The sequence below is a fragment of the Aquila chrysaetos genome, chromosome 24, assembly GCF_900496995.4.
Source record: "Aquila chrysaetos chrysaetos chromosome 24, bAquChr1.4, whole genome shotgun sequence".
Taxonomy (NCBI): Eukaryota; Metazoa; Chordata; class Aves; order Accipitriformes; family Accipitridae; genus Aquila; species Aquila chrysaetos.
The window spans coordinates 3,597,036-3,617,688 of record NC_044027.1 but is presented as its reverse complement, the minus strand read 5'-3'; the positions used below and the strand labels follow the sequence as shown (position 1 = coordinate 3,617,688).

General features: G+C 47.2%; 1 protein-coding gene and 1 long non-coding RNA gene across 5 annotated transcripts; one reads left to right on the top strand and one right to left on the bottom strand.

Annotated features, from left to right (window-relative positions):
- Positions 1-252: 252 nt before the first annotated feature.
- On the top strand, positions 253-13,337 carry LOC115334889 (zinc finger CCCH domain-containing protein 11A-like). 4 transcript variants are annotated; one of them, XM_041119720.1, is made up of 16 exons: positions 404-513; positions 647-648; positions 961-984; positions 1,223-1,301; positions 3,712-3,915; positions 4,101-4,220; positions 4,846-4,969; positions 5,929-6,048; positions 6,587-6,667; positions 7,160-7,270; positions 8,028-8,090; positions 8,351-8,446; positions 8,665-8,730; positions 11,838-12,007; positions 12,405-12,472; positions 13,031-13,337. In XM_041119720.1, exons 5-16 carry the CDS (start codon positions 3,862-3,864, stop codon positions 13,293-13,295), a joined length of 1,338 nt encoding a protein of 445 aa, XP_040975654.1. In that variant the 5' UTR covers positions 404-513; positions 647-648; positions 961-984; positions 1,223-1,301; positions 3,712-3,861; the 3' UTR covers positions 13,296-13,337. The 4 variants fall into 4 exon arrangements, with proteins under 4 accessions (XP_029855546.1, XP_040975653.1, XP_040975655.1 ...); XM_029999686.2 differs by lacking the exons at positions 404-513; positions 647-648 and adding an exon at positions 253-392 and having other exon boundaries at positions 922-984; XM_041119719.1 differs by lacking the exons at positions 404-513; positions 647-648; positions 961-984 and adding an exon at positions 253-392.
- On the bottom strand, positions 6,052-7,425 carry LOC121232579. Its single transcript, XR_005931294.1, has 2 exons — positions 7,276-7,425; positions 6,052-6,689 (listed from the first exon to the last, which is right to left on the bottom strand). It is a non-coding gene; the product is annotated as an uncharacterized LOC121232579 (long non-coding RNA).
- Positions 13,338-20,653: the final 7,316 nt, after the last annotated feature.

Below are 20,653 nucleotides of genomic sequence, written 5' to 3'. Positions count from 1 at the left end.
TCTTCCCAGCCGCCTCGAGCGGCCTGGTCCGCCAGCATCCCAGGGCTCCTTGCGCCTCCCGCCCTGCTGCGCGGCTTCCGGTTGCGGCGGCGGCGGGAGCGTGTGCCGGGCGGCGGCGGCGGCAGCAGCAGCCATAGCCATAGCCATAGCCGTAGCCATAGGCATGGCGTACGGCGGGCAGGGCCAGAAGGTGCAGAAGGTGATGGTGCAGCCCATCGTATCCTTCGTGTGGCGGGGGGGGCGGTGTGGCGGGGGCGGGGGCCTGGGCTAGGCGGGCAGGAGCTGCTGTGTGGGCCCGGGAGGCGCCGAAGGGCCGTGTGGCCGAGGAGTCGCTGCCGTGCTGCGTCCTTAACGCTGCGCTCCAGAACCTCATCTTCCGCTACCTGCAGAACGTGAGTACCGCCGGGCTGCCGCGGCTTGGGCCCCGTGTGAGAGGAACGTCCCGGTGCTTCTTGCGCAGGGCCCTTAGAGCCGTGCGGGGAGCGGGGCGGCACGCCGGATGGGTCTTTCCGAGTTCGGGATGGGGTTTTTGGAGCCGGTCTCTGCTGAAGTGAAGAACTTGCTGTCGTTGCGGTGCGTGAGAAGAACAGCTGGTTCCGAGTTGGGCGTTTTTCCTTCTCGCCTTAAGGAGTCACCTTTGTAAGAGGCGTTTGCTCTTGCAGTCGGGTGTGCAGGGATGTTGTCCGTGAGAGTCTTTAAAACCTGGGCTGTTGCGTGTTCGCCAGTGAAGGCAGAGAGTCTTTCCAAAATAGTCTACCACCTTAAAGATGACTGAGGACGTGAGCGAAACCACGCGGGAGAGTTACTGCCTCGAGTGTTAGGAAGCTATCGGCAGCAAGGAGTTCTTAATGCACAGGAGAGAACAAAATTGCGTGGAGTGTTTATGTTGCTGTTGTGCTCTCCCCCTCCATCGTTTTGCAGAGGTCCAGGATCCAGGTGTGGCTTTATGAGCAAGTGAAGATGCGGCTAGAAGGCTGCATCACTGTGAGTATCAGGGTCTCTTTGGATTGGGTATTTTGTTGGTTGCTCTTCAAATTCATACAACTGTTTCTTCCTGTCAGGAAAAACTAGCGTGGGGGGGTGGAAATACCTCGTGCCTCTCCCACTAATAGTCTGAATTGTGCAGCCCACGTCAGCACAGCTCACGATAGCTTGTGTCGTTGTTGCTGAAGTTTAGAGCAGGGGACGTAGCTCACCGAGGGCTTTTGTTGCTGATTTGTAGGGCTTTGATGAATATATGAACTTGGTGCCGGACGACGCAGAGGAAATTCACTCCAAACCAAAACCAAGGAAACAGCTGGGTATGTCAGTATGTCCGTGTAACCCGAGCGATGCCTGAATCCTGGCTGCGTGAGCCTTCCCCGTAGCAAGGCTTTAAAGCACAAACCGCGTGAAGAGTGTTGAGTTTGGAGTACAGTGAGCGGATACCGGCTAGGTCTCGGTTCCTGCTGTTTCTTGAGCTGGTGGTTTTGTTGAATGTGAAGGAGAAAGAGTCTGCCTCTGCCTGGGACGAGTTTTTGTCTTTCAAATGTGGGTGACAGCGGATGGACTGCGCTGCACTTTTTCTGCAGCCCGGGTGGCGGGAGTGGTCCAGTCGAACTCCTGCTCAGGAATACGGAAGGCAACACGCAAAAAGCTGAGCTGCTTGGGCATTCAAAAGAGCTAGATCTGAGGGGATTTCTCTTGTTCCCCCCACGGTGGTGGATATAGTAAACTTGCACTCCACAGGTGTCTCTCACTTCCTAGGGAAAAGAAATGGCACCTTCTAGACTGTGAATCCCTCCTGATTTGTATTGGAATGCCTCTGCTGGGCAAAGCAGTGTCCCTTAATTGCCTTCCATTTAAGTGTTGGCTTGTGCAAACTGCAGAAATCGTGCTTGAAATCTAATTTAATTATCTATGGCATCAGTAACGCATCCAGTAATTTCTAGAAGGAGATGCGTAGGAATCTGTATGACACAACAGTCTGTTTTTGAAGGTGCTAAGGGTCAAAAGCGAATAGTCCCATCAATACTGAAGAAGGGAAGGAAACCTTGCACTTAACCACTGTTTTTCTTCCCTTTGCCAAGCAGTCAAAGCCCAGTAACTAACATGAGAACCCAACTTGTCCTCTCTTTATTTCAGATTTGGGAAAATTCCCTGCCAGAAAAAAAAAAAAAGCTGGAAAATCCGCTAGTGTTTGTGTGAGTAGAAGGTTCCAGCCTTTTGTTATTCATTTGTAGGAACTGTTTCATTCCGTTTTGTCCAAGAGAGTCAGAAATACTTGCACAGAAATGCGCAGCATCTGAATGAAAGGGGTCAGAACCGCTTGAATTTGAGCTTTATCTGGTGCGGTTGCAAGTTTTATGGCATTTAGTATCTTTAGAACAGCAAGAATCAAAGTATCTGACTTTGCATCAAAAAAACCTGCTTGTGGCTAAAGAAGATCAGTTTCATCTCTGGAGGCACCAAACAAATCCTCAGCTGTCGAACTGGACCTAAGGCATCTTTTCCAAGCTTCCGTGATCTTGCTGCAATGCATGATGATGGATAGATGGATTAGAGAACAGCGTATGATGGCAAACTTGTAGCATTGGCTCTGACGTAAAAAGAAAACAAATTCTTTCCTAAAAGCAAAGTAATTCCAAATTCTTGGTATCGTGCAGCCACGCCACTTGCCAAGGAAGCATTTCCCTGCCTCTCAAAGCTTGCTGTATCCTCGATCTGCTGTCTTCCTGCCGTTAATGGATTGCAACTCTGCGTGCCCGGTTAGGGCTAAGAGTTGCTCTCGCTACGGATATCGTGCAACATACGCTGTGCACGCTTGTGCGTATAGGTACGTTTATACTGTGTGCGTGTACACAGGCATGCCTGTTTGTGTGCTGGCCCCCAAATCACTCGTGTTATAAAGCATCAGCCTTGAAGGCATATTCATCAAGCTATTACGTAGATCTTTTGTTTTTACCGGTTCCCTCAACATGAGAGACTTTTTAGGCAGTCTGCTGTGGCAAATAGCCCCGCATTCTAATTTTGACTCTCACTCTTGCTGACTTTATCATCACTCGCTCTTGGTGTGTGTATCAACAGGCATGCGTATGTATGTTCAGACAGTATTTAACAGGTAGAGTTGACGAAAACGAATGTAAAGAGTGGAAATTCTGACAATTCTGCTTCAGCTTTGGACCACTTGGCTTCAGGTTCTCACCCAGAGACTGAGATGTGTTAGCAAGAGCTTGTTCTGTGCTTCAGCCGACATGATGGGTGGTTTGCATACGCATCATAATGCAGCGTTCTCTATGTAAGTTGTGACACCTAGGGCGCTGTCAGCCTAGTGGAGTGCGGTAACCAGCAGGTAAATCATCATCAGCTGTTTGCAGCTGGGGTAAGGCTGAGGGATTGACAAGGGGGATGAGAACACGTAGTTCCTGGTGCTCTGCCTTCCTTGTGATCTGCCTGTCCTAATAAACAGGGGGGGCGTTAAGCATCTTGAATATTTTTGTAAGCGATGAAAGAAGTAGGCAAGAGAGACAAGTGAAATACTTTGTGCTTTATAACCCAAGTACCCAGAGGTAGGTGCAATAATACTCCTCTCGTGCGTTTGTTGGGGTGCAAAAAAAAGTTTTGTTCCCTTCTTGGTCTGTGGTGCAGGACAAAGGCAGGTCAGCAAGCTGGAAGGTCAGACCAGGGAGTAGGAGTGTTTCTTCTCTTTCACTTACTGATACCTTTCTTTAGGGTTACTTTGAAAAAGAAGACTTGAGTGATCAAGCCATTAGGAGACTTTCAGTCCAAGAAAGAGCGAAGCCAGCTCTTGCCAGGACTGGAGGAAGTCCCTGTTGAGAGCGAACCCTTAGAACCGGAGCTCGTTCTCAGACTGTGTCGATCATGTCTAAGCAAGGAGACGACTGCTACTTCTATTTCTATTCCACCTGTAACAAGGTATGTTTGGGCTTCTTTTGCTTTGGGGTTTCTTGTTGAGTTTTTAGGAGAGGAGGGGGCGGAGACATCCCGATTTCTGTTAACTTCATAAGCAGTTAGATTCTGCTTCCAGTTCTACTCGCATGGGTCATTTTTTAGGCTGTACTGTTTGAATTTCCTCGTTGTTGATTTCCTTTTGGTTGCAGGGAGACAGCTGTTCCTTCCGCCACTGTGAGGCTGCTCTGGGAAAGGAGAGAGTGTGCAAGCTGTGGCAGGAGGGTCGCTGTTTCAGGACTACCTGCAGGTTCAGACACATGGAAGTCGATGTGAGTGTTTGCCTAAAGATGTGTTCTCAAACTAAATCCCTGAAAGCATTTTTCCTTGCTGTCGGTAGACTGAATGTGCTTGTACGTGGTAGATTTACTTGCTTTAAAATGATACTGGTTTCTGTTCCTTGGAGGGGGGTGGGAGGCAGCTGGGGGAAGAACAGTCAATTTCTTGGGTATATCTCAGCAAGACATTTTTGCATTCGGTGGACGTTGTTCTGACGTCTTGGGGTAGCCCAGGGTGGGGAGGGAGAAGATGGGAAGGAAATAAGGCTCTGAAAGATAAATGGAGATAGATTCAAGCTAGGCGATTGAAGGCATTTTTTCCCTCTGAATAATCCCAGTATTTGTCACATTGTGTTCGTTTAACCCACCCTGAACTGAATGTGTGAGAGCCCCCGTCTTCTCAAACGGGATGACAGGAAAGCTAGATAATACGTAGCTGTTACAGCTTACGCAAACTTTGTCGATCTGCCCTGAAATGCTTTCAGTGATGAATGGCCCTTTGGAATGATGTTTCCGCACTGCACTGCAATAGCCCTGTCTCTGGCATGACGTGTAACTCTGTCTCTTAGCAAATGTCAGGCGAGTGTTACCACGAGCTTTTATTTCTTTCTGTCTTCAGAAAAAACGCGGTGAGATTCCTTGCTACTGGGAGAATGAACCAGCTGGCTGTCAAAAATCCAACTGCGCGTTCCGTCACACGAAAGGACGTTATGTTGATGGACGCTTCTTCCCGCCGAGCAGAAGTGAGTTTCTTGGGTCCTTTTTCTTAAGTTAAGCATTAAGAATTACTTAGGAGTGGGTACAATGCCGTAGAAGGCATCGAGTAACTGCTCACTGATGAGTGTAGGGAGAAGTGTGCAGTCACAGGCTCTCAGCTAAACGGACTGTAGTTCTGGTACTGAATTTTTTCTTTCATGCTCAGCTTCTCTGTGCTTTGTGGGATCTTTGCACTCAGGTTGCTTTCCCTTCATTTAATCCTTTCTGGATGGTAGGGTGGCGAGATTAGTGTGTGAAGGGAAGCCGTTGTTCCTAGTGTGTCCGTAGGGGTGGGGAATAGGAAACTCTGAATTCAGTAGCCAGGTGGGTTGTCTACCTTATCTGCCGTCTCTAGACAGTGAGCGCAAGGGTGGGGTCAAAGCTTTAAATGGCCAAATGAGAGATGATCCTCGTCTTCCTCTAGCTACGCTTGCGAGTCCACCTGAGCCTGCAGAAGACGATGTGAAAATGGCTCAGGCGTCCCTGCAGCAAACCAAACTTTCTGTCCAGTCAAATCCCTCTCCGCAGCTGAGGCGGGTGATGAAAGTGGAAAACTCTGAAAAGGTCCCAAGTCCTACACATCCTCCAGCCAGTTGTAATCAGTGCTGCAGATGATGATGAAGATGGGTACTTTTTACTTACTGAAGGCATTTCTGCTGGAGGTGAATGTATAAATGACGGCATGCCTGAACCGTGTAGTGTTTAAAGCTACGGACGAGAGTCTGGAGTCTTAAATATTTTTTCCCCGGTGTAGCTCTTGCTTATATGAGCTTGTCAAGTCAATATAGCTGTTTCAAAAAAACCTCCTACAAACAGTTGCTTGTAGTTAAGAATGCAAACAGAATATGAACCGTGGACTGAAATGTCATTGTAGGAGCTACATAAGCATGAAACGCCTTGTATAATCCCTGCTCCATAACTGAATAGGTTTATTTTGGACTTTCAGAGCGGCTTTCTGAAGAAGAAGGAGGTGAAACTACAACACCTGTCCAGCAAGCGGCAACAGAAGCCCATGGTGGATCGCGGATAATTTCCACTAGGAAAGGCAGTGCTAATACAAAGCAAGGTATTCGAGCAGCTGTAGTAGGATGGATTGGAAGGAGAACTTGACGATTAACTCCAAAGCGATATGTTCTAAAACTACGATAGAAGATAGGGTAGCTGGATGGAGTCAGTTATTTCCACGGGCTCATTCCCGTCTAATGATGTCGTGCGTCCCTTGGGTCAGACAGGTCAACTCCTCCTTGTTGACTTTTGTAAAACAAAATAGAGCCACAGCGTGGAGTTTAAATGCCTGCAAATGTGTCCTTTCAAACATTGTGGGAAGCCATGTCTAATGACAGAGGAATCTAACATCGTGTAGATGGATTAAAACGCTTAAAACGGTAGGTTTTACTCTGTAGGACGGGAAGAGGGGTGAAGAAAGGTGCCAATTGCTTACCAAAACGCCCATGCGTTCTATGGCTTTTTTGACTTGTGGGGAGTGTTGAGAGGGTTGATTTGGAAGACTTTGGAAGGGTTCTGAGCTGTAAGCAGCTTGAGGATGTGTGCTCTTCAAGATGTGCCTTTAAGCCTCAGCTTCATTAACCATTTTCTGTTTTCAGAGGAGAACTTAAATTTTGGAATAAAAACACTTGAAGAAATCAAATTGGAGAAACTAAAGGAAAAAACAAAAAACCAAGGTGGTGAGTTAATATCCCTTACTTTCTTATCCTTCTGCCTTCTGTTCACCTTCATCCAGGTTTTTTTTTTTTTTTTTTTTTTAACCTTCTGATACTACCTGGATAGCTGGCTGTGCGCTGGTGAATACAATTCTTGGCCCGAGAAAGGAAATTTTTTGGGGCTGTTGGGTTCAGACTGGGAGGTGATTGCAGCTGAGAGCTGCTTGAGGGACAGACTTGCATGCTTAGTTGCAGGCCTTGAGCTCCTTTGGCGTGCAATCTGTTTTCTTAAACTCAAACAGCTGATATTCTAGATTGGAATTCCAAGGGCAAATCAGAGGGAAATTGCTCATTTCTCTTATTTACGTGCAGTGGTCATTGTACGTTTGACAGTAATGGGTAACTACTGTCTTTGGTCTTTGTGATAGTTCTTGTGTTTTGGTTGGTTTTTTGTTTGTTTTTGTTTCTGTTTTTTTTTTCTCCTAAATATCCTTATGTTTTGCTTGCTATGATCAGAAGGTCCTTCAGGAGTTTCTGTTCCTCCGCTCCAATCTCGGGCTATTCCTGTGCCAGAAAAGGAAAATGTACGGACGGTAGTGAGAACTGTGACTCTGTCTACAAAGCAAGGTAACAGCGAATACTATTGTTTCCATTTCATGGCTCCTCAACCAAGAGGTTAAGTAATAATTAAGATCATTCAGACACGTTAGCCTGCTGGTGCTGCCTTTTCTAATTAAAGCCATGCTTTTATGCTTAAAGGCCCTGGTTTGATTGCAAATATTTGGCATTTGTAGGTGCTCAGTTTGTTGTGTTGCAACAAAAGATCCAGCAGTGTTTTTCATCAGCCTGACGTTAAGCTGTAGCTCATCATGTATGACAGCATCTTACAGACTCTCCAATGTGCTTAATTGGACTTTGATGTTCCCGAAGTTGAGTGAGATTTGTGAATGAGCTAATGTGTCGGCAGCATGGGGCAGAAGTAGCGGTTGGGTTAAGTGCAGCAGCAGCAGAGAGAGAGAGGCTAATGTCAATACAAGTGCCAGTATGGAAATAAGGAGATAACTGACAAACTGGGGAGTAATGAAAGGGAAGACCTATAGAAGACGGTATTATACAAGTGGCCAATTTTGGAAGCATTGACGAGGCTGACGGTGGCGCTTGCGGACAGTAGCGTGATACGAGTCTGTGTGTAAGTGGTGGTGTTCAGATCTGCACAAATTCCTTTGAAAGGCAAAAAACGTGTGGCACTACTGCTACTGGTAGTCACTCGTTTTCTGTGGTTTGGCTACGCGAAGAGTGCCTTTTGCTGGGACGTGGGCCAGAAGGACAATGCTCTAACCGGCTACTGGTTTCTGTGCAGTGAAGAGATTCTTCTGTGTTTTAGGGGAGGAGCCTGTGATTCAACTGAATCTTGGCGAGAGGATGGGAAAACGGAAAGCCTCCGCAGGTAAGAGCTTTTTGTGAGCTGTTGTTCGGGTGCCCTCATCTGAACGTGACTATATTTCAGGGTTTTTTTGCTGCGTGCAGGAGGAAAATACATTTTGGCAGAGCTGCGTATTGACGGCAGAAGTGGCAAATTTCTTTAGCAGCTGAAAGACAACTATAAGAAAAGATCCCTGGAAGCATTGAAGTTTGTGGCTGACTGTTCTAAAATCCTCCTCCAGAGAAACGTTCTTAAAGTGTTGCTTGTTTTCTCTCTTTCTGAAGCTGGTAAAAGTGTCCTTCCGCTAAAGCGCAACCTTGCTGACAGGCTGGGGAAGAAGACAGAGGCTCTGGAGAGTGCTGACAAAGCACCTAAGAGAGGTACGGCTACTAAGCAGACATCTGGATTTGATGCACAGATTTTCTGTTTAGGTTTGCTGTTTGTCCTTTCTTCTAAAGGTTCTTTTGCGTGTTGGTTGAGGGCTCAAGGTAGCTCTGAATCGCAGTGAAGTGATGGGTCTCATTTTGAAATGAGATTTATGAGAACACCAAATGGAGATTTATGCAGTCTGCCGAACTTTTTCTGTTCTCTCTTGTAGTTCAAGTCCCCAGGTCTCTGAAGGAGAGGCTAGGACTGCCCTCTGAACCGACCAGTAGAGAGACAGGTAAGAACTGGGCATTAAGTATGCTTTCCCCTTTCGTCTTTCCATGAACTTTCATACGGCCCTAGAAGTTAATTTAAAAAAACCTGATTCCTCTTGCTCGAGTGCTGAAGCTGTCCTGTTTAGCCACTGTCAGAGATCTGGCTCTAGGCGGGGGGGTGTTTTCCACTTGTGCCTCATCAAGGTTTCCGCTTGAAAACTGCTGTGAACCGTCAGAAGCTGCAGTATGCTTACGCACAATTAGGATAGAAGCACTGCCAGGAGCAGGAGTTTGAGATGCGAACAGAGAGACAACGGTCTGAGAAAGTAACAAAATAAAATAGACTAATGCTTTTTGTGTCGCAACTCTCTCCGGATAGCGCTAGTTTTCAAAATACAAGTGGCTTAAAGGAGGAGAACACCGTGCAGAATGGTGCTGTCCTAAGATGCATTCTTGGGATGACGCAAACCTAGTTTTCCTTAGTACTGTGACAGATTTGGGAGACTTTAAATATTGCTGGACTCTCCTTAAATGTTGGTGCTTCTCTTTTTTTTTGATGATGACAGAGAAGGCTGCTAAGCCAGGGGAGAAATGCATGTGAAAACAGTGGAGGAAATTCGACTTGAGAGCGCTCATCGGAGACGAGGAGAACCTCAAGTGAAACCCCAGACTGAAGGACGTCAAAACAGAAGATCCCAGCTCGGGGGCAAGACCTTCCCCTGCAGTTCATGTCAAAACTTTCTCAGGATCCCTGGCTGTAAAAAAACGCAAGCGATTGAGACGAAAGAAGCAAAAACCAGAAGCGTTTCCTACCGAGACAAAAGTTGAGAGCAAACCCAAGAAGCAGAGCATACTTGCTCCGTCTGTGCTCAGCCAAGTGCGCCCGGCAGAGCCGGCAGGTAAAGCCAAGCCAGCGGGAGAAGTGCGTGTTAAAACCTTGGAAGAAATGAAGCGGGAGAAAGCTCTGCGGATGCAGCAGAGTGGAGGAAAAGTGCCAGCTCCACCAGCACAACCCGAACCTGCCCCGACAGGGAGGAGTTTGTTGCGGATCAAAGCTAATAGGTAATAAGGTGATTTGGTACCTGGCCTGGTGAAGCGCTTCTCCTGTCAAGCAAATTCAGTTTGCTCAGGATTTGCTTTGCTTTTTCCTTCTGCATATGCCGTAGAGGGTAGAAGAGTTTAAGGCTACAAAGTCAGAAGGCAAGGAAGTGCCGGAATATGCAACCATATCCTTTTCCATGAATCACGTGATAGTTGTCTGTATTTCCCACTGGAAAATTCTTCCACTGAGGAGCTTTGTAGCCTAGTTTCTTGCTTCTGTTTCTTCTGCCATCCGCTTGTGGTATGAGATCTTCCCTGGGCTGAATCCAGGCTTAGCTTCCTCTTTGGCATATGCGTTGTTTACCTTAGTTATTGATGTATCTATGTTTGCAAAGCATGTATCAGCCTCTTAAGGTGAGGGCCAGTTTTTGTCAAAATTGGCAGAGCACTAAAGATATCGTTAAGATTATATAAGCCACCTAAAAAGAGAATAGTGCGATTGAGGGAAAGAGAGCTCGAACGCTGCAGGGATTGCTTACTGTAGCCTTTCCCTCTGTCCCGTTATTAGACGTGAGGAAGTAAACACAGCAAGGAAACAGAGGTAACCAGGTTGCTTTATTTCTGCTGTTGACAAAATGATGATTTTTTTTTTTTTTTTGCTTGTTTTGAAGCACCTGGAAGAGAAGAAAAAGAGTGGAATTGAGCAAGCCTTCTCCCAAAGCTGTCTCTGCACCTGCAGAGGTGAGTCCTTTGTGAAGTACATCCATCTATCTATTCAAACAATTTTTGATACATTTTGTTACGTTTCGTTTGTAACTGGCTGCATGCTCCCAGTTTGAGTGTGTTCCTACCTTTCTGCATTTGGTAAGCGCTGCAGCGATGTCGCAAGTCCTGTCACTTTCAGTAGCATTTCCAGACAAGGTGTTAAACCGCAGGCTTTGAATTAATCTTATTATACCTGACAAGGAATAAGAAACCCTATTAGCACCAGATAAAATCTGTGAGGTTAATGTTTTTCTTCTCCGTGACTTTATCTGTGAGACTGCAAGAAGGAGATCTTAAAATCCCGGGCTAAGAACTTTAATAGAAAAGGCTAGAGGTTTGTATTGGAGGAAATCAGTCTGTCAGGGAATGCTGTCTTGGGGGAGCTTGTATGACTTCCTGTTGCTGAAAAAGAATGTAACAGATTCCAGCGAGAGTCTTCTGCTCTATTGAAGAAGCTTGCTGTGTTGGGAACTGTAGGCTTTTGAAGCTACTTCCGTAGCAAAGCATGGATCTTGTTACAGGTTACAGGCAACGTTTTATGGGGAAATATGTCAGATCTGAATGGTATTAACATGCTCTGTTCCACATGGAGCTATTTCGGAGGGGTTGCTACTCAAGATTTTCTTAATGAAATCTCCATAGATTTTTGTCCTCTTAGTCCTCTTCTTTTGTTTCTTTCTAGCCCTCTGATCAGAGTGCAACTAATTCTAAAGTTGAAGTGAAGAGCCTTGAAGAGATCATGTGGGAGAAGCGGCAACTGAAGCAACGCCAAGAAGAGAAGCTTCAGAAGGAAGCAGCTGCTGTGCCATCTCCTATTGAACAGGCAACCAAGGGTAAAACTCCAGCATCAGGGAGTCCTGAATCCAGGGTGGTTTCAGGGTCAGCTTATCAGCTTCCAAAGAGGATATTGGTGAAATCTCCGGGAGATGGGGCTGAAAGCCCCGGAAAGGATGCTGCCGTATCACCGGGGAAACGGGCAGCTCAACTTCTGGAATGGAAAGCTGAAAGTAAGCGTTGACTGTACGTTAAAGCGTTACTTCAGGTCACGCTTTGAAAGAAAGGCAGAGGGTGACAATTTTCACGTTGCAACTCTGGCTCCTTTTTGTAATTTCTTTGCTCCTTTTTATGGCTTGTTGGTAAACAGAGTTTAGGGTGTGGAAAATACTGGTGAGAATCTGGGAAATGGCAGTGTAATTGTGCTGTCTCCATACACTTAACTAGAAGGATTGTGGGACTGTTAAGAGAACCTGTTTGTTTGTTGTTTTTTTTTTTTTTTCCTGAGGCAGAGCAAGACGGTATCAGTTCTCTCTTCCTTTTTCTCTAGCCAAACGGAAGGTGTGCCTGAAGCCTTTGGATGGGAAAGCCACCTTCCCCACAAAGCAGCCACTGAAACGTAAGGCAGCCGAGAGTCATCCCTCTGCCGTGGCGGCCGTGAAGCCGTTGAGTGCCACTGGTGGCGACGGGAAGGAGCCTTCAGCTAAAAAAGCAGCTGTGGTAAGGACAGCGGCTGAGGCAGTAGTGGGTCCCTAGTAAAAGTTATGGCCAAGTTGTACCCTCCTCTTGGAGAAAAGATGGAAGACTGAAATGTTCTACGGGTCTCTGTTCCCTTTGAAATCCCGAAGTGGTCGACAGGACGCTGGTAGTACCTTTCTGCTTTTTACGAGGTGACTGGCAGTGTTTCCAGAACGCTCTGCTACGTCCATTAATGCTGTGTTCTTTAAAAAGACCCACGGTCGTTAGTAAACTTTGAGGGAATGCTAACTTTTCTTCAGGTGTGCCCTGGTTCTGTATTTGGGTTAAGGCTCAGCAATGCCAGAGGAGAAGCAGTGGAGGAAGAATCTGCAAAGCAGTCTTTGACCTGTGTATCCTAAACCACCTTGCTTCTTCCTAGGCCGTTGTTCCGGCTTTGCCAGAGGACAGCCTCCTCTCCATACGTGGGAGAGAAAAACCCCAAGCCAGGTAACAACCACAACTTGTTCTTTTTCTTGATCAGTGTGCCTTTCACGTGAAACTAAGTTGGTGGTTTTTTGTCACACGTGGAAGAATTAGAGTTTTGAGATAATTCATGCCAAGTCCAGCAGAGGAAAAATTTGTCTGAAATAATAAGCTTCTAGCAGCTGGCGGGACCGCTTATTTAGATTCTTGTCTGAAAATGCTGCAAGTTGGTACAGCTTTTCAGTGGCTTCTGGGGTTTTCTGAACGCCTGCAGAGGTTGACTTGGTAACCTTTTTGCAGTCAAATTAGTAAAGGTGGCAAAGTGTCTCTGGCTACAAAAACGGAACCTTCTTTGCCAGACCCCAGATGCTGTGTCTTCGCGGATAAACCGCCAAACTGCAAAATGTACCTGCTGATACACTGGACTCTAAGAGTAGCCCCAGGTTAATTGAATAACAATCCCTGCGTAAGGCTGAGGTGTAGGAGGGATTAAACTACCGTTTTAAGAGCTGGTTTGCAGAAAACGTCTCTCTGCTTAAGGAATGTCGTACACTGATTTGCTCTCTTTCTTGTTCTTCCAAGTCCTGAGCTGCATATTGGAAGCCAGGCAGACTCTGTGGCACCGTCAGAGGTCGCAAGCTCGACCTCAGCTTCTTCAGAAGGAGCAGTAAAGCAACGCCGGTTGAGCTTCTCAGGGGCCTGGGAAGCCCCCTTCTCTGGAGAAGATGACTTTGAGAAGTTTCTTTGGGAAATCTCAGGAGGCGAACAGGAAGAGGAAATTGACGTGGACCCAGAGAATGAGGAGGATGACATGTTCATGGAAATTGGTGAACTGATTGACGGCTGAAAATAAAGAAACAAATAAATTGAAACTGATTATTTGGTTGGATACCCAGAGGTGATTCTTTTTCCAGCTGAGGCTTTGCAATGAGTCTTGAACTGGTAGACATGGGAGTATCTGCACTCAGTTGTCCTAAACTTCCCTGCTGGTCAGACGTGCGGTCTGAATTTGTGACCCTGCAGAAAAGAGCTGAGACTGGCGTCTATTGTGTACCTGCCACCAGGGATCGTTTTCCCTAGCAGCTACCTTTGGGATGATTTCCTTAAATTTTTGAAGAACTTGAGACTCTTCTCTTCCTACGAGGATTTGTGAAGCTGCGGGGGCCCTCAGGCGTTAGCTGCTGGCAGAGGAAGAATCGGTTGTCGGAGTTGATTGTCCATACTTTCTCTTTGGAAGAAAACACTTGCGTGCTTTGATAATCCACTGTGCTGTCTTAGTTCCTAGAGGAAAGGTGTGAAACCAAAACTGAGCAAACTGCTGTTCCGGCTCCAGAAGGGTCACCCGCCCCAAGCTGCCGACGCTTTATCCTGCCGAAGGACTTTCTCCCGCTGCCCTAGTTTCAGCTGGGATAGAGTTAACTGTTTTCCTAGTAGCTGGTACGGTGCTATGTTTTGAGTTCAGTATGTGAAGAATGTTGATAACACTGATGTCTTCAGTTGTTGCTAGTAGTGTTTAGACTAATGTCAAGGATTTTTCAGCTTCTCATGCCCGGCCAGCGAGAAAGCTGGAGGGGCACAAGAAATTGGCACAGGACACAGCCAGGGCAGCTGACCCAAACTGGCCAACAGGGTATTCCATACCATGTGATGTCCCATCTAGTACAGGAACTGGGAAGTGGGGGCGGGGAATCGCCGCTCGGGGACTTGCTGGGTGCCGGTCGGCGGGCGGTGAGCAATTGCACTGCGCATCATTTGTACATTCCAATCCTTTCATAATTGCTGTTGTCATTTTATTAGTGTTATCATTATCATTTTTAGTTTCTTTTTTTCTGTTCTATTAAACTGTTCTTATCTCAACCCGTGGGTTTTGCTTCTTTTTTCCCGATTTTCTCCCCCATCCCACTGGGTGGGGGGGGGGGAGTGAGTGAGCGGCTGCGTGGTGCTTAGTTGCTGGCTGGGGTTAAACCACGACAGTCCATTTTGGCGCCCAATGTGGGGCACTAAGGGTTGAGATAACGACAAACCTGACCAGAGCTCGTTAAAACAAATTTGTTATAAGCATTCATTATATTGGTCTAATAGTCACTGGTCATTATGTTGATTTATGTGTTCCTAGAGTTGTTGCTCTGGTTTTTAAAGTTCTGTTATTATCATCTCGCTTGCTGTATGTAGTCCCTCTTCTGCTGCTTGTCATCCGTGGGAGGTGGATTAAGGTTTTCGCTTTGATGTATTGTATAACACTGGTTTATGGTATGATAAAGTCATTAGTTGTGGGATTAATCTGGTATTTGCACTCAGCATTGTCACCTTTATACTGCGGGAGCCATCTGTGTGTGGGAGACTATTAATAATTATACCATTTACCTTTCCTCCTTGGAAAACCAGTCTATGAGTGGGATACCTTTCTTCCCCTCTCCTTTCTCCTTCAGTCCAGTTACAATGGTGTTTGGGAATTTTGAAAAATTTGAATACTCTTGGGATGTGGATACCAGCACGGTCCTAGCCTTACTGCTGGGAATTAGCATGCTTCTGAATGTGGTTCAGCTCTTGTTTAAGGTTAAACAACTATTTAAGAAGATCACCCAGAGGTCTGCCCCGAGGCTGGATAATTATGAGTGGCAGGGTGTGTGGGGTAGTATGGGCAAGTACCTAGAAAAGTGGGCACCTCCAGTGTTTTGGAAATTCACCCCTGAACAAGTGCAGATTCCAGAAGAACTAGTAAAATATTTGTAAAGGTATGCTGTCACCCCGGCAGCTCCAGAGAGATACAAATCACTGCAACCTGCTGGGGCCTGGCCCATGCCTATCGAGCCCTGTTCGACACAACTCAGCACCCTCAAGGGGAAGAGAAGGTCTCTGGACCTAACAACAAAACGATGAGCATTGCGGTCACCCAAACCCTGGCAATGGGCGCTGCGGCCCTTCCAGCCCCGGCGACGAGCATTGTGGCCGCCCAGACCTTGGTGACAGGCACCGCGACTCCTCCAGCCCTGGCAACGAGAACTGTGGCTACCCAAACCTCAGCAACAGGCATTGCAGCCCTCCAGCCGCGGCAACGAGCACAGCAGCTACCCAAACCTTGGCAACGGGCACTGCGGTCCCTCCAGCCCCAGCGACAAGCACTGCTGCTACCCAAACCTTGGCAACAGACGCTGCGGTTATCCAAAACCCGGTGAGCGATACTGCAACTGAACCAGCAGATCAACCTGCACCAGTATCAGTTGCCCCCATACAGAAAAAGAAATATACAAAAAAATCAGCTCGCTTAGCAAAGGATGAAGGTGAACCAGGGTCATCACGGGAATAGGAGGAAGAGGCAGAAGCAGAGGTAATAACCCGGTCCCTATCCTTGAGTGAGCTGCGGGATATGCGAAAAGATTTTGGTCGCCGTATAGGTGAGCATATTGTCACCTGGCTCCTCCGATGCTGGGACAATGGGGCTAACAGCTTGGAATTAGAAGGTAGGGAAGCCAAGCAGCTGGGATCGCTTGCCAGGGAAGGTGGCATTGACAAGGCAATTGGAAGAGGAACACAAGCTATCAGCCTCTGGAGGCGACTCCTTTCAAGTGTGAAGGAAAGGTACCCCTTTAAGGAAGATGTTATATGTCAATCAAGCAAGTGGACCACTATGGAAAAAGGTATCCAATATCCGAGGGAATTAGCTGTGCTAGAGACGATTCATCATGACCCGGACAACCCACAATTACCCAAAGATCCAGACGAAGTCCAATGCACACGACCCATGTGGCGGAAATTTGTACAGAGCACACCATCGTCCTATGCCAACTCACTGGCAATAATGACCTGGAAAGACGAAGAGGCACCGACAGTGGATGAAGTGGCTCGCCAACTCCGTCAATATGAAGAAAATCTCTCCTCCTCCCTACAAGCCTGCATTTCGGCTGTGGAGAAGCTGTCTGAGGATTTCCAGCAATTCAAAGAGGATATGTCCTATTGCCCACCTGTAAGGACCAATGTCTCAGCTATTAGGAGTGAGGGCTCCTCTGCCCAAGAGAGAGAATATAGAAGGTACACACCGCGAGGTGCCCTGTGGTTTTACCTATGTGATCATGGAGAGGACATGAGGAAATGGGGTGGAAAACCTACCTCGGTCCTAAATGCACGGGTACGTGAGCTGCGAGGAAAAACCACCACAAAAGGGGATTCTAGTAGGAAAAATGCTGCTCCAGTTTCTAGAGTAGAAGGGCTGATCTTATTTCTGATCCTCTTGAAGGGACTTCTGAGCCAATTTTACGAGAAGTGAATACCGGATACTCTGGCCAGAATTAGAGGGGCCCTGCCTCCAGCCAGGTGGAGGAAAGGGATAACTGGGTCTGTTGGACTGTGTGGATTCGATGGCCTGGCATGTTAGACCCACAGGAGTATAAGGCTCTAGTAGACACCGGCGCACAGTGCACTCTAATGCCATCAAGTTATAAAGGGGCAGAACCCATCTGTATTTCTGGTGTGACAGGGGGATCCCAAGAGTTAACTGTATTGGAAGCTGAAGTAAGCCTAACTGGGAACGAATGGCAGAAACACCCCATTGTGACTGGTCCGGAGGCTCCGTGTATCCTTGGCATAGACTATCTCAGGAGAGGGTATTTTCAGGACCCGAAGGGGTATCGATGGGCTTTTGGTATAGCTGCCTTGGAGACGGAGGGCACTGAACAGCTGTCTACCCTGCCTGGTCTCTCTCAAGACCCTTCGATTGTGGGGTTGCTGAGGGTTAAAGAACAACAAGTGCCAGTTGCTACCACGACAGTGCACCGGCGGCAATATCGCACCAACCGAGACTCTCTGATTCCCATCCACAAGTTGATTCGCCAACTGGAGAGCCAAGGAGTGATCAGCAAAACTCGCTCACCCTTTAATAGTCCCATATGGCCAGTGCGAAAGTCTAATGGGGAGTGGAGACTAACAGTTGACTATCGTGGCCTGAATGAAGTTACGCCACCGCTGAGTGCTGCCGTTCCAGATATGCTAGAACTTCAATACGAACTAGAGTCAAAGGCAGCCAAGTGGTATGCTACAATTGACATTGCTAATGCGTTTTTCTCAATCCCTCTGGCAGCAGAGTGTCGTCCACAATTTGCCTTTACTTGGAGGGGTGTCCAGTACACTCGGAATCGATTGCCCCAGGGGTGGAAACACAGCCCCACCATTTGCCATGGACTAATCCAGACTGCACTGGAAAAAGGTGAAGCTCCAGAACACCTGCAATACATTGATGACATCATTGTATGGGGCAACACGGCAGAAGAAGTCTTTGAGAAAGGGAGGAAAATAATCCAAATCCTTCTGAAAGCCAGTTTTGCCATAAAAGAAAGTAAGGTCAAGGGACCTGCACAGGAGATCCAGTTTTTAGGAATAAAATGGCAAGATGGACGTCGTCAGATCCCAATGGATGTGATCAACAAAATAGCAGCTATGTCTCCACCGACTCATAAAAAGGAAACACAGGCTTTCTTAGGTGTTGTGGGTTTTTGGAGAATGCATATTCCAAATTACAGTCTGATTGTAAGCCCTCTCTATCAAGTGACCCAGAAGAAGAATGATTTTGAATGGGGCCGTGAGCAACAGCAAGCCTTTGAACAAATTAAACGGGAGATTGTTCATGCAGTAGCCCTTGGACCAGTCCGAGCAGGACAAGATGTTAAAAATGTGCTCTATACTGCAGCCGGGGAGAATGGCCCTACCTGGAGCCTCTGGCAGAAAGCACCTGGGGAGACCCGAGGCCGACCCCTGGGGTTTTGGAGTCAAGGATATCGAGGATCCGAGGCTCGCTATACTCCAACTGAAAAAGAGATATTGGCAGCATATGAAGGAGTTCGAGCTGCCTCAGAAGTGGTTGGTACTGAAACACAGCTCCTCTTAGCACCGCGACTGCCAGTGCTGGGCTGGATGTTCAAAGGGAGGGTCTCCTCTACACATCACGCGACTGATGCCACGTGGAGTAAGTGGATCGCACTGATCACACAATGGGCTCGCATAGGAAACCCCAGTCGCCCAGGAATTTTAGAAATGATCCCGGACTGGCCAGAAGGCAAAGATTTTGGAATGTCACCAGAGGAGGAGGTGACGCGTGCTGAAGAAGCCCTGCTGTATAATAAACTGCCAGAAAATGAGAGGCAATATGCTCTGTTCACTGATGGGTCCTGTCGCATTGTGGGAAAGCATCGGAGGTGGAAGGCTGCTGTATGGAGTCCTACACGACAAGTTGCAGAAACTGCTGAAGGAGAAGGTGAATAGAGTCATTTTGCAGAGGTGAAAGCCATCCAGCTAGCGTTAGACATTGCTGAAAGAGAAAAGTGGCCAGTGCTCTATCTCTATACTGACTCATGGATGGTGGCAAATGCCCTGTGGGGGTGGTTACAGCAATGGAAGCAGAGCAACTGGCAGCGCAGAGGTAAATCCATTTGGGCTGCCGCACTGTGGCAAGATATTGCGTCCCCGCGAGAATCTGGTTGTAAAAGTACGTCATGTAGATGCTCACGTACCCAAGAGTCGGGCCACTGAAGAACATCAAAATAACCAACAGGTGGATCAGGCTGCCAAGATTGAAGTGGCTCAGGTGGACCTGGACTGGCAACATAAGGGTGAGCTATTTATGACTCGATGGGCCCATGATGCTTCAGGCCATCAGGGAAGAGATGCAACATATAGAGGGGCTCGTGACCGAAGGGTGGACTTGACCAATGGACGATTGCACAGGTTGTCCGTGAATGTGAAACATGTGCTGCAATTAAGCAAGCCAAACGGTTAAAGACCCCTGTGGTATGGAGGACGATGGCTGAAATATAAATTTGGGGAAGCCTGGCAGATTGACTATATCACACCCCACAAACTCTCCAAGGCAAGCGCTATGTGGCTCACAATGGTGGAAGCAACCACCGGATGGCTGGAACATATTCTATTCTGTACCCCATGCCACCACCCGGAACTATCCTGGGCCTTGAAAAGCAGGTCTTGTGGCGACATGGCACCCCAGAGAGAATTGAGTCAGACAACGGGACTCATTTCTGAAACAACCTCATAGACACCTGGGCCAAAGCATGGCATTGAGTGGGTGTATCACATCCCCTATCATGCACCAGCCTCTGGGAAAATTGAGCGATACAATGGACTGTTAAAGACTACATTGAGAGCAATGGGGGGGTGGAACTTTCAAACTTGGGATACACATTTAGCAAAAGCCCCTGGTTAGTCAACACCAGAGGATCTGCTAATCGGGGTGGCCCTGCCCAGTCAGAATTTTTACGTACTGTAGAAGGGGATGAAGTCCCTGTAGTGCACATAAAAAATATATTGGGAAGACAGTCTGGGTTAGTCCTGCCTCAGGCAAAGGTTAAAACCCTTCTTGGGATTGCTTTTGCTCAAGGGCCTGGGTGCACTTGGTGGGTGATGCGAAAGATGGGGAAGTCCCGATGTGTGCCTCAAGGGATTTAATTTTAGTGGTGAGAATAGCCAGAATTAACCTGTATGATATTAGTTGCTATATAACCCTGCTACTGCATGTTATCATTACTATAATTGTTATATGCTATATCCATATACTATAGTAAGAACCACTTAGATCAAGCAAGAAAAACTGTGATAAAACGAGCAAAGCGCAGTAGTGATGGAACCAGAACTGACTCCAGCATGCAACAATCCAACGGTGCACACCATCCTCCTGCGTGTCCAATGTCAACTGCTCGTCACACTGCACTGAAGCCCAATTCTGCTCTACCGCTGAGAGGGACTTTGCACCATCCCTCCTGCCCAGAAAGACTGGTATGACAGATGGAGCCAAGTCAGGAGCTAAATGAAGTCAATGAACATTTAATGAACATAACCCATAAACTAAAGGAATGATATCTCTGTGTATGTATACATATATATATATATATCTATCTATATCTCATTGTTCATATGTCTCAAAGGGATGGAAAAGGTGATGGTGATTGACCAGGATGTAACTAAAGGTATGGGAACTGAGCATGACGTCAATGGTATAGAATAAGGGTGGATACTGTCCTAGTTTCAGCTGGGATAGAGTTAACTGTTTCCTAGTAGCTGGTACGGTGCTATGTTTTGAGTTCAGTATGTGAAGAATGTTGATAGCACTGATGTCTTCAGTGTTTGCTAGTAGTGTTTAGAATGTCAAGTCAAGGATTTTTCATCTTCTCAATGCCCAGCCAGCGAGGAAAGCTGGAGGGGCAC

Coding starts and splice junctions, on each gene's coding strand:
- LOC115334889 (XM_041119721.1), top strand. CDS start 3,862: ATGTCTAAGCAAGGAGACGACTGCTACTTCTATTTCTATTCCACCTGT. Junction 3,916..4,100: donor TCTATTCCACCTGTAACAAG/GTATGTTTGGGC, acceptor TTTTGGTTGCAG/GGAGACAGCTGTTCCTTCCG. Junction 7,271..8,027: donor GACTCTGTCTACAAAGCAAG/GTAACAGCGAAT, acceptor TCTGTGTTTTAG/GGGAGGAGCCTGTGATTCAA.